At 36.6% G+C, this 13672-nt stretch overlaps 1 protein-coding gene across 2 annotated transcripts; it reads left to right on the top strand.

Annotated features, from left to right (window-relative positions):
• The first annotated feature begins 553 nt into the window (after positions 1-553).
• Dus2 (Dihydrouridine synthase 2) lies at positions 554-3139 on the top strand. Of its 2 annotated transcripts, none has more exons than XM_028187461.2 (6): positions 554-811; positions 1037-1175; positions 1596-1928; positions 2012-2299; positions 2376-2538; positions 2851-3139. In XM_028187461.2, the coding sequence occupies exons 1-6, from the start codon at positions 661-663 to the stop codon at positions 3127-3129; spliced, it is 1353 nt and encodes a 450-aa protein (XP_028043262.2). In that variant the 5' UTR covers positions 554-660; the 3' UTR covers positions 3130-3139. The 2 variants fall into 2 exon arrangements, with proteins under 2 accessions (XP_028043262.2, XP_089596425.1); XM_089740299.1 differs by having other exon boundaries at positions 569-811; positions 1073-1175.
• The last annotated feature ends 10533 nt before the right edge of the window (positions 3140-13672 follow it).

Genomic DNA, 13672 nt, shown 5'->3' on the forward strand with positions numbered 1-13672 from the left:
GGTTTTTTTTAAGGGATTTTATGACCTAGTAACTAAGACGTTTAAGTCATGTCTTATTTTAATTTATGTTTTATGAAAAATGATAATAGGCATAGGAATTTTAGGCAGCAGCTTGGCTCTGCTCCTGGCATTGCTGAAGTCCATGGGCGATGACAACCACTCACCATCAGGTAGGCCGTGTGCTCGTCTGTCTACAAGGTCAAAAAAAAAAAAAATGGAGTGAAATGAAATGAAGATGATTAATTTGAGATATTAATCAACTGGGATGAAATTAGATGAAGAACTTCTCGGGATCCTCTAAAAATTCCACTGAAAAAATCTCAGTAAATGACCACCATTTTACTGAGATTATATTTCATCACATATCATTTCATTTCACTCCATATTATCATTTTTCATAAAAATAAGAATAAAAATTAAAATAAGACATGACTTAAAGGTCTTAGTTACCAGGTCATAAAATCCCTAAAAAAAAGCAGAGGCATAGATAATATAAATAATACACTTGTCACTTGTCACTTGTACTATGTAATTAGTCTCTAATATATTAAGTGTATAATCTATGGTAATTAGAGTATTTACACCATTCATTATTTAATTCGGAGGTGTTGATTTAAAACGTTAATTACCTAATCGATTCTGTTACAATTTCCCATAAACATGAATTACGAAAATAAAATAATACTTGCGCCAATGGTCAGAATAGGAACATTGCCAATGAGACTTTTGGCTCTAAAATACGGTGCTGACATTGTTTATACTGAAGAGCTTATAGACTGGAAGTTTTTACGATCTAAGAGAAGATTTAACGGTAAGTGGTGCCATAACAAATAACATTAACTTGAATTGTTCTATAATAACTTCATAGGCTTTAAATTCGATCCAGTTTCGACTTCAACAATTATTTCATAGGTTATAAAATTTTAACCTATTTCACGTTTCTTACAAAGTTTAATGACAAATAATATGGTTTTTGTAAACCATAGATTAAATCGTTAGTGTATCCTAGTAATATATTATTTATACTTAATTTCAGACATACTTAACACAGTAGATTATGTTGATCAAACAGATGGAACTATTGTATTCCGCACTTGTGAACAAGAAAAGAAAAAAGTGGTTTTACAACTCGGGACGTGTGATGAAGCCAGAGCTTTAAAGGTCGCCAAATTAGTGTGAGTTATGCATATCTTTCAATAAATAAAAACACTTTTTTACTCCTTAAGTATTTAAGATTTCATAATAATTTAATATAAAATAATTGCATTGCAAACCACTGATTATTGTTTTACACATTATAAATACATTTTATTAGAAGTAGAATCTGCACAAATTGGCACTACTACTGACCTAATTCTGCAACAAAGCCAGCATGACTTCTTCAAGTAAAAATATTTTTTGCCTATCTATTCAAGTAATATAGAGTTTGCTAGATTGGCCTAATGTGATGACTTCTACTTTATTTGTCAAGGCTTCAATAACAATTTAACAAGCGATGAGTTTGACCTTCATCTGGCCATCTAAAACAAACATAACACAATAACTTTGAATAGAAACTAAAGAGAGATGTACTTTAGTTTCATTAAATTTTACAGGGAACATGATGTGGCAGCAATAGATATTAATATGGGATGTCCAAAAGAATTTTCTATAAAAGGTGGCATGGGTGTGGCACTATTGTCAAAGCCAGATAAGGCTTATCAAATTTTAAAAACACTAGTTGAAAATTTATCTATTCCTGTGACATGTAAGATAAGAATACTGAAGACACCAGAAGCCACTTTAGAGTTGGTAAATAAATTGGTGAGTTCAGGAATCCAGGCAATAGCTGTGCATGGTCGTACGAAAGATGAGAGACCACAGCATGCTGTCCATACTGACATTATTCATTATGTTGCAGATAACATATCAATTCCAGTCATAGCAAAGTAGGTAAACAAGATAATACTGTAATAATTCTGTTATGGTATGAAAGAAGAATATACAGTAAAATATTGTAATATGCTTGCAGTGGAGGATCTAAAGAAATTGAAAAGCATAGTGATATAGCTAAATTCAAAGAGATGACTGGTTCAAGTAGTGTGATGTTAGCTCGTGCCGCAGAATGGAATTGTTCAATATTCAGAAAAGAAGGATTATTACCGATGGATACTGTAATAAAAGATTATCTTAAACTAGCCGTTGATTATGATAATTCACCTTCAAATACAAAGTACTGCATTCAAAACATTTTAAGAGATCTGCAAGAAACACCTAGAGGAAGACAGTTCTTGGAGAGTCAAACTTTAGAACAAATATGGTATGTTAAATTTTGTAACTAATTAATGTTTTTATATTATTTACTGGACTTAATACTTAATATTAATTTTTATTAGCTCCATTTGGGATTTAGGAGGATACTGTTTAGAAAAACAATCGCAGTTCCAAAAGATGGGGATTCAAGGAAGGTGGCAAGTCTGTCCTAAACAACTAGAACCTCCACAAAAAAAGGCAAAACATTATAATGAAGAAGATTTGTGTGATGCAATACAAATGAAAGTAAGGTTTTATTAAACTTTTGGATGGATATAAAATTACAATATTCAAAAATATGATTTGTATGTATTTTGCAAGTAACTTTTATTTTTATACTTTTATTAGCTTGACCTGTAACTATCAATGTAATGGATTTTTTCAACATTTGTTTCGCCAACTTCAAGACTTCCAATTGACTTCATAATTTTATTTTAATCATCAAAGGCTAATGACAATATCTTTTTACTTTGCACTAAAATGGTGAAAAAATAATTATATTTATTTTGGCTTTCCATCTCTCTTTGTTTTTAAACTGTTTTTAAATACATTTTACAGGTATCCTTTATTCGAGCAAATTTCAATGACTTGAATCTACCTAAAAGCAGACTTCATGCTTGGGCTGGAAAGAATGGGTACAGTCTGCCAAAGTATAACACTCAACATATTGAGAAACTGTTTCGTACAATAGTGACATTTAATGAGAAAAAGTATACATCAACATTTTGGGAAAAAAATAAAAAATTTGCAGAGCAAGGTGCTGCTTTAGTATGTTTGCATCATTTAGGGATTGTTTCAGAAGATGAACTAATTAAAACAGGAAGCATAATAAAGTAATTTTACTTAATTGGAGTGTCTTATTATTTACATATACACACAACAAATTTTTAAGAGATCCAAAATCTATTACATACAACTAATATGCAATTAACAAATCCATTGTGGTGGTAGCTACTTACATAGTATGTATATTATACTTTATTATAATATATTATATATACCATAGATTTTTACCAATATCTGTTCACTACCTAATTATTTCTCCCTTGTGTAACTAAGGAACAATATTTTACATAATATATAGTTTAAGGAACTTTATTTTGGTTGATTTTATAATTTAACGATATTTTGTTATGCTTACAAAAAGATACATCCTCCAATATATTTTAATATATTATAATCAACCAAAATCAACTTCCGTTTTACAAACTAGCCATTTGAAACGTAATTTATGTATGGCTGACAATAAATTCTAAATTCTAATGAATTTTATATTAAAAATAGGGAAACCTATTTTCATATTCAGTAATTTGTTTATTGATTAGTGTTCTGTTTTCTAATCTAAACCGATTCCGTTATCAACATTTTGCATAGTTATGTAATTCTTTCATTTATATAATTTAATTTATGATATTATTCATCCAGTCCGAGAGCCGAGTGAATCGCCTCGACGTTCCGTCGCCCGTAGGCGCGGTCCGCCAAGCGGCGAAACCACGCCGAGATTGCAGCTTCCACGCTCGAACTTCTGCGGTGCCGGGCCGCGGTTACCCCATGGAGAGGAGGTCGCATCACCACGCGTAATCAACAACGATGCACGCCACCTCGAACGATACTGGGCGGTACCTACGAACTGCTCTAACCGCAATCGCGCGCTGCGGAAGTCGCAACGCCGCGGCGTGGCACCACACGGGAACCCCGTACAGTGCTATAGACTGCACCACCCCCGTGTAGAGGCGGCGCACCACCATGTCGGACCCCCGACGATCGGCAGACGAGTCGGCGAACCGGCGGTCACCATCAGTCGGGGGCCCTATCTTTCGAAGTGAGCACGGAAACTCCAACGACCGTCCAGTCCTGACCGAGGTACCGCAACCCAGTCGCCTCGATCTCGAAGCGGACCTCTGCGATCACGAGGTGGACGCCCTGGGGCGGCGATCTCCAGGCTCGGTGAAACAACAGGGCCTGGGATTTATCGAGCGCTGCCGATGACGAAGGCCACCCCCGCGCAGGTAAGATGGGCAGACTCGCGCAAACCCTTCTTTTGGGCCACGACCAAAATGCCGTCTGCATAACAAACTACGTTCAAACCGGGAGAGGAGCGCGAAGGGCGCCTCGAAGGACCCAGTCGTAGCTGTTGTTCCACAAGAGAGATTCAAGCACCAATCCCTCCAGAACACCTTATGAACCTTACACACTTTATGAAGTCGTCATGACCTAAAGGATAAAGACATCTGGTGCATTCGTATTGAGTGATGCACCAGTGTTCGAATCCCAGACAGGCACCAATTTTTCTAATGAAATACGTACTCTACAAATGTTTACGATTGCCACATCCTTCCTCTGCATCCTTGACACGGCAGCACGAATCTCCTCCGAGATGCTCGGAGGGACGACAACAGCAGGGGCATCACCGCTCACGTCACTGCGTGGCGGCGCACCCATGGAGGGGGGCTCGAAGCCCCTCTCCATTCACGGGAACAGCCTAGAGACAATCTGCTGCAGCTACCGAGGCTGGAGAAATTGACTCATATTACCTAAGGTTATCTCGATTTGCTTCGCAACTTTTAATTCTTATCGCAAATAGAAAAGAAAAGAGTATTTGTGCTGCATCTACAGTGTACAAATTGTCCAGACAGACTGTCTATAAATGTCAGTTCTTGTAGTCTCTGCTTATTGTAGGTATTCACAATAGAATGGTAATTAGCAATGTTATTATGTTGACCGACCCCCCTTTTCTAGTAATCATGCATAAATCGAGGAGATATAATAAAATATTTTAAAAAATTCTCAAGATCAATGAAGATTGTTCCTAGGATTCCTCAGAAGAAAATACATAAATTTTTAGATTAATTCAAATGAGACACTGAAACTATCATCAAACAGTAAGGAGTAGATTTTTTTTAAGTTTGTCGGAGCAAGAAAAGAATGCATATTCTTTCTAGCTTTAACTCTAAAGATGAGAAGACGATATTTACTAGTAAATCTCAAAATGTAATGGGTGATATCGAAATTGCAGCTGAAGGGGCACCATGGAGAAAACTAAAACCTAGAATCTAGATTGGGATTTGCACCTTTCATTTTATACAAATATAATTTTAAAAAAATTTAGTAACTGCACAACACATATTATAAACAGAAAAACTATTTTCTATTAAATACACCAAGAGGAAACAGGCTGCATTTAATCCTTACAAATATATTACTATTTGCTTGCTAAAAAAAGCTCAAAATGATGTCATAAAATAGCTATAAATTGATGTGAATTAAATGATTACCATCAGGTGGGTTATATATCTAGAAAGGCAATAAAAAAAATGTATCAATATGTTTTGTATTAAACTATTTTCTAGTCCAACCTCCAGTTCTCTTTTCAGACAGCATTAAACTTTTCCTTAATAGTAACAATAAAATTAAAATCTCCTATATTCATCACCACTTGAATTTCTTTAATTATATTTATTTTACCTTAGAATTTTTTTTATAAATAAAGTATATTATTTCACTTTGTCTGAGCTTTCATATTTGCAATGCTTTCGAGTAACTTTTTGTTAAGCTCTTGAAGTTTAATATTCAAATCGTTTTGTTTGACTGAATCTGCTTCCAGCTGTTTACAGTTTTGAAAACAAGAATATGCATTCTGCAATGCTTCATCATCCGTTTGTAACTTAAATGAATATGTAAGATTCAAAATTTCACTGTCGGAAGCGTCTTCAAGTACATGTTGTGGTGTAGGTAAATTTGGCAAAGCATATTTATCCATTTTGCTAGTAATTTATTATAAACAGGAACAAAACCAAATTGTTTTCAAGATTTCAGCAGATCCGTTACGTTTGGTATATTATCTAATGGGTATTATGAAATTTCGGCGTTAAAGCGACACACTTTCCAGTCATTTCCAAATCATAATAAATTAAAATTACGAACACAGTCCTCTGAATTTAGTATAGTCGTATTTTTTATTATACGAAGTCAACTGACGTTTACAGTGTTGTCAGTTTTTGATGAAATAAAATAGTGTTGTGACAAAGTGAATGATTGAAAAAACTCTGAATGAAAGAAATTACCTCGATTGTCTAGTGAATAGTTAGTGTGCCGAACTGCCGATATCGGGTACTGGGTTCGAATTTTAGTCGTGCTTTGTACTTACCAACGAGTTTTCGACGATTATGTTCCTAAAGTATCTACCTATACTGAATACCGAGTGTTTTAAACATTAAGGAAAACTTTGCGAGGAAACTTGTAAGACTGTCCTACTTTCAATACATCATGTAGTTGAAACTATAGATGTATAAAATATAACAATTATAGGTAGGTAATGAAAAAAAAAACTCATTGTAGTTACATACTACTAGTAACTTATATCGGAGCACTTTAATACAATTATATTGTAAAATAGAAAGAACATTCTTTTATAGTTTGAAATGATTAACTATTCACACTCATTGTTCATTCATTTGATTGAACGAGAACTGAACGCATCAATATGACTTTAAATATGGCAACATTATTTTACAAAGTGACATTAGAGACAAACTCTTAATTTTTGCCATAGACCTATATAGTAGGGACACGACATATTGTTCTATACGTACAATTGCTTAATAAATAGCACCCATTTTGAAGGCACACACATAAACATATATCTATCTCGTTCTTACTCAGCACTTTAACTCGCAGGAAAACAATATAACAGTATTTCAGTGCGTACATAAAATGAAACATGAATATACGTAAATATCTCCGTCTCCGTCTAGTGAGGCCGAAAATCCGCCATGTTGTGCGCACCAAATGTCATTGTCACGTCAGTTCGGCCGTCTGTTTTGGGTTGTACATTAATTATTGACTTTGATATCGATTTAATATGATTGCTTATATAAAATTTCATAATTTATCATGCTTAGAACATACAAAAATAATGATTAAAACGTATTTTATAGAATCTCAAGAAAGTCGATGCCCCAAAACTATTATCTATATATATTTAAATTCATTATGGAGCCCTCATCCGAAAAATCTGACACCATTTTTCGGTCGGAATCTATTGATCATGACACTAATCATAAATACCTCTTTAAAATATGTCATCAAAACATATTTAGACATTCTGTTTAGATATTTCGGGAAAAAGGCTACCGACAAAATCTCTTCGGAACTATTTAAATAAAATAGTTTTATTCCGCAGTGAGTAAAACACTATTGTAAATTCGTTAAATATTTCATAATTAAGTGATTTTAGAGAGGAAGTCACAAGGAATGACGTTTTTAATAATGAATAAATGTTCTGTAGGTGTTTTTTTTTGTCACGCGGTCCCTTGATAAGTTTAAAATTTGAATCACTCTCAAGTGAAAGTGATTCAAATGGTGCGGCGCACCTTCCTTGGGGTACGCTGCGGTAGTGTGTTACGGACTTTAGAGTCAGCAAAACAATTAAAATAGATTGTAATAGTCTAAGAAAAACACGTACTCAAAATACGATAACATTTAGCATGCTAGAAATGGGCAGATGGCACTGTACTACGCCATATCTTTATGTTTTGCGACAAACGACAACTTTATAAAATCAGTGTAGCAATTTTTAAAAATCATCATATCGTTTACTTGGCAAATTCGAAGGACGAACTTGTCTTAGATTTCACCCATCTAAATCATATCATATTTGCACATAACAATATACCTACTTCCTATTAAAGTATAAATTCTACAAATACATTCACTCAACAATATTTAAAATAAAATGAGGCAAGAACGTTTATCGATAAAACCTGATAACATTGAAATCTTTTGTACAGTACTAAAACCGCCATGTTTTGTGGTCAGATGACGTCACAGTGGCACGAATTTTTGGTTGACGTTTCATTTCCATAGGTTTCCTACTTCAGTGTTCTATACGTACAATTGCTTATATAAATAGCACCCATTTTGAAGGCACATACATAAACATATATCTATCTCGTTCTTACTCAGCACTTTAACTCGCAGGAAAACAATAAAACAGTATTTCAGTGCGTACATAAAATGAAACATGAATATACGTAAATGTCTCCGTCTCCGTCTAATGAGGCCGAAAATCCGCCATGTTTAGCGCGCCAAATGTCATTGTCACGTCAGTTCGGCCGTCTGTTTTGGGTTGTACATTATTTATTGACTTTGATATCGATTTAATATGATTGCTTATATAAAATCTCTTATTTTATCATGCTTAGAACATACAAAAATAATAATTAATACATATTTTATAGGATCTCAAGAAAGTCGATGCCCCAAAACTATTATCTATATATATTTAAATTCATTATGGAGCCCTCATCCGAAAAATCGGACAATTAAAATAGATTGTAATAGTCTAAGAAAAACACGTACTCAAAATACGATAATATTCAGCATGCTAGAAACGGGCATATGGCACTGTACTACGCCATATCTTTATGTTTTGCGGCAAACGACAACTTTATAAAACCAGTGTAGCAAATTTTAAAAATCGTCATATCGTTTACTTGGCAAATTTGAAGCACGAACTCGTCTTAGATTTCACATAATATCTAAATCACATCATCTTTGCACATAACAATATACTTACTTCCTATTAAAGTATAAATTCTACAAATACATTCACTCAACAATATTTAAAATAAAATGAGCCAAGAACGTTTATCGATAAAACCTACTAACATTAAAATCTTCTGGGCAGCACTAAAACCGCCATGTTTTGTGGCCAGATGACGTCACAGTGGCACGAATTTTTTGTTGACGTTTCATTTCCATAGGTTTCCTACTTCAGTGATTTTTGCTGAGTGGCTGAAGATGTGTGAGGTCTAGCGTTATCATGATGAAAAACCACACCCCTTCTGTTGATTAATTTCCGGCCGCTTTCTGTCAACTTTTTGCTTTAATCTCATCAGTTGTTCCCAGTAGAGTTCAGAATCGATGGTCCTGCCTGGTGGTAAAAGCTCATAATGAATCATGCCCTTCCAATCCCACCACACACACAGCATCACCTTGTTGCGAGTTAACCCGGGTTTCGCCACAGTCTGTGAAGCCTGACCGGCCTTTGACCACGACCTTTTTCGCACGTTTTTGTCGTACGTGATCCACTTTTCATCACTAGTTATCAGCTTCTTCAAAAATGGTTCGGTTTCATTACGTCGTAATAACGAATCACAAATGAGTACACGGTTCATTAGGTTTCTTTCAGTAAGCTCGTGAGGTACCCAAATATCGAACTTTTTTGTGTAACCAGTTTTTTTCAAATTTGCCAAATCTGTTTTGTGGTCAATTCCTAGTTCTACGTCGTAACTACTAATATGCCAATCTTGCTCCACTTTTTCAAAAATGGCATCCATTTTATATCCATAATAGGGCGGGCGACCAGAGCGACGTGCATCTTTGACATCAACATTTCCGGATTGAAAACGCTTAAACCAAATTTGTGCTACTCTCACCGACACTGCATTAGGTCCATAAACATCGCAAATTTTTTTCGCGGTTTGCGTTTCATTTTTCCTTATTTGTAGTAAAAATTTAAAATGTATCGAATTTCTTCATTAGATTCACTCATATTGACAGCACGAAAAATAAATAAAAATCACACATTTTCCTAATTTGAATTTGGAATTATCTTCTTTAAAGTTTAAACTTTAATTGATACCAAAACCAACCAGATACAAATGAGTCGACTATTATCAAAGCCGGCAATCTGACTTTTGGACAATGATTGGTAAATCAGAAAAACGAATTATTGACTTTGTATTCCATTGGCAGTCACAAAACTCTTCGGAACGACATCTTAGATAAATAACAGGTTAACTATTAACCTTTATTTAATGCAGGTTTTGAACCGTATTCTTTGAAGGAGACGATTATATTCAAATCAATCTGTATTGACAAATCAATAAAAATTTTTTGTCCAAATGCACAGATTGCCACCTTTGATAATAGACGACTCAAATAGTCTAGCCCAAAAGATTTTATTACAAGTTCATAGCATACTATAATGCGAAAAGGCTTTTTCCCCAACCTATAATGTTGAATCGTGAAAACCGAAGAAATTACTGTGCAAATTTTTTGTTGGATTATTTGTGTTTTTATTTTATTTTTCGTAGACATCGTATAAATGATATACATTTCTTTTTTCCGGGGCGAGTCCGAACCTGTCCTACGACGTGTCCGCGCCTAGGGGCGCGTGGGGTATGTGGAATTGATCCGCGACTGCGAACCGCGGGCCCAAGGATGTTTTTAGGATCCTACCGCAGTACGACTCCCCTGCACTCTTACACCCGACGTCCGATCTCCGCCCGGGGTCAGAATCCGGTCACAGTAGGGGGTTCCCACGGTCAACACTACAACCAAACTCGCGGTGCCACCCCGAGAACGCTCGACCAACGGGTCGTCGAGGCGACAGTCGACGATCAAAGACGCCGGTCTCCGCGGCCCGGCCGCTCGGACGATGCCGCTTACGTTCCGAGATACACCGCCAGGTCAGATCCAACCTGCTGGGTTGAAACGTGATATATCGCCGACCGGGTTGCTCTTCCACAGTATGTTCGACGACAACAGCGATGACGACAACGCGAACCGCATCGCAGGATGTAGCCACCGACGCGTCGTCCCATCCTCCTGATGCCAGCGCTCTAGAGTAACGGTAGGTGCAGTGCAGCCTCAACCTCCTCAGATCGTTTTGTGGCCATCGCCGGGAGGAGACTGCCTGCTCACAGAGGCCGGAGCTGAACGAACGCCCTCCTCCGACCCCCGGCTCGATGGCGGCAGCACGGCGCTGAGAGGGAAGAAGAGCTCTCCCTCTCCCGTTTGATTGCCTCCTGCCACGAGATGGTGGACTCGCAGAAGTCGAGCATCGCCTGTCAAGCTCGTCACTGCCGAACATCGTAGCCACGACGGTCGGAAGCGACAAGTCCGTTCCTATATTTTGCAACGAGGAGGCGGTGCTGCTCCGCGAAAGTGAGGCAGTACGCGAGCGTGAACTTCACCGTATCCTCGTTACAGCGACTGCAGTGGTGGCGCTTCGGATAAATAATATACCTAATATAACTTACCACAAATCTGAAAATAATCTAAGACACGCTCGAAAAACATTGTGTCAGTTATTATGGTTGAATGTCTAACATTGGGCCAACGCTAGTTACTATTTTAGCTCCCGGGATGATTTGAATGCGATTATATAATTTATATTATGTATTTATACAATACACTCCTGTTCCGACTCAGACAGGAGCCAACCACCATCGACGCCCTAGACAAGTCCTTACGGATCCACCTGATTCATCAATTATTATCAGAAGCTTTTAGTTTTAATGCTAGGAGCAGCCATAACACAGATCACCTTACTCGTCGAACACATCGATGTGGTCGATTTCAAACCTAGCCAATAGTATCCGCCTGTTGAGTTTCTCATCGGATTATCTCAGTGGGTCACGACTCAGATCCGGTTGTAGATGCATCTTTGAAACAACTCTGCCTCGAGCTATCAGTTTTCTGCCGTTAGGCTTTAGGGCCAACGGTTGTCTTTCCACTCTATAATAATAAAAACAATTCTCGTAATAAGAAATATTCACCATAACAAATCCTTACAAGTTATAATCACTGTGGATCATAGATCGGTCACACGTGACCACGAAAACTGTAAAATATTCGAAACATCATAATAATATTATTATAATGGCAATAATAACCACGAGATTAAACTGTAAAAATAGTGTTAATTATATTGATGATTGGCAAAAACCAAAGAAAACAGTATCAGTCTGGATCTTTTTTTTTAGAAGGAATATAACATGACGACAATTTCTTTCTTAGCTCGACACAAACCGACCTTAACCTTAGTGTCTAAATCATCAGCGCTATAAAAATGCCAGTTCCCGCTTTTTTTAAGTTCAAAGATTCTTGAAATTAGCCGAAGAGTGACTGACGCCGCTGTGATTATTGTCCCACTGAGTTTCTCGCCGGATCTGCTCAGTGGGTCGCGATTCCGATCCGGTGGTAGATTTTGCGAAACACTGTCCTTGCTAGGGATAGTTTTAGCGAGTTCTCTCAGATTGAACCCGTCAGCTCACCTACCCGTCCTAGAGTAGCCCCTTAGGCTACCAGCGAATGAGTAGAGAAAAAAAAAAGATTATTGTAATCATAACTGTTTTTACATATCACTTCAGCTGGGTGTGTTATGTCTTCAGCTGGGTGGTAGCAACCACTGTCTGTGTGGTGTTTTTAGATTCCGATAACCGCTTATTACCACGTGAAACCTGAGCTTCTTTTGCCTATCCAAAGCAATAAATACATATTTATAATTCAACAATAATTAAATTAGGTAAACCTTATGTCCACCTTGATTATGGTAAGTTTACTTTAAAACAATTCATCTTTATTTGGACTCATGTCCATGAATCGAAAGGTTTTGAATGAACATCTGTATTACCTACATAAAATATTTTTCAACAACGTCAGATACTTTAAAAACTAAAATAGCGGCCCGAGTGGTCGCAACAGTCTGTTGTAGTTATTTAGGTTGATAGTTTGCGGTTTCCTGTGCCGACCGCATCAGTCTTGATTTCACTACTTCGTACCGTGTAGGTAGGCTTACATCGTAAATGAGTTTAATCTGTTATATGTCGAAATATTTAAGTGTAGGTATATATAGGTAGTATAGGTATGTACTGTACTGACTGTACTACCCTGAAATTTGTAACATGATTTCTTGTGAAGAATGATTTTGAATAATTGCTAGAAATATGACGCTGCACGAATAGAGATAGCAGCAGCGCAGATAATTTATGCTACGTTTCAATTAATTCTATCTTTTACACTTTGGTGGATACTTTGGGCTCTAAATGTCAATAGCAACAATTTACGAAAACTTACAGGATTTGATTGAAATCACGTTTACAGTTACACAGATTTTAAGTGTATTTTGATTCCCTAACTTTGAAACCCATTAAAATTTCACAGAACGAAAACCTCAATAAACTGCCTTGTAGTTTCTTCTCAATTGTCTACTTACCGGCTCTGGAATGAAATCCCCAGCGCGGTGTTTCCCAAGTGCCCCTTGTTCTTTTAGAAACGAGGCTCTCAGAGAGTAAGTACCTCCTCAGCGGTAGATACCGAGCTTGCCGTGCCCCTGGCACTACAGACGCTGGCCGTAAGCGAGCGCATGCTTCATCCTAGTATTAGAACATTTAGAACTGCAACGAGTTTTAGTGGATCGGCTGCATTATTTCCGTCCTAGCTAAACGACAAGTAGACTAGACAAGATCTTTTTAAAAAAATATAGCGTAAAAGTATAGTGGTTTCTTTCTTTGATACCTATTAATATTTAAAAAAAAGTCTGATTTTATTTAAATTGTACATTTTTTGTTTTTTTTATTGCTTAGATGGG

The sequence above is a fragment of the Bombyx mandarina genome, chromosome 04 (assembly GCF_030267445.1).
Source record: "Bombyx mandarina strain Sakado chromosome 04, ASM3026744v2".
NCBI classification, from domain to species: Eukaryota; Metazoa; Arthropoda; class Insecta; order Lepidoptera; family Bombycidae; genus Bombyx; species Bombyx mandarina.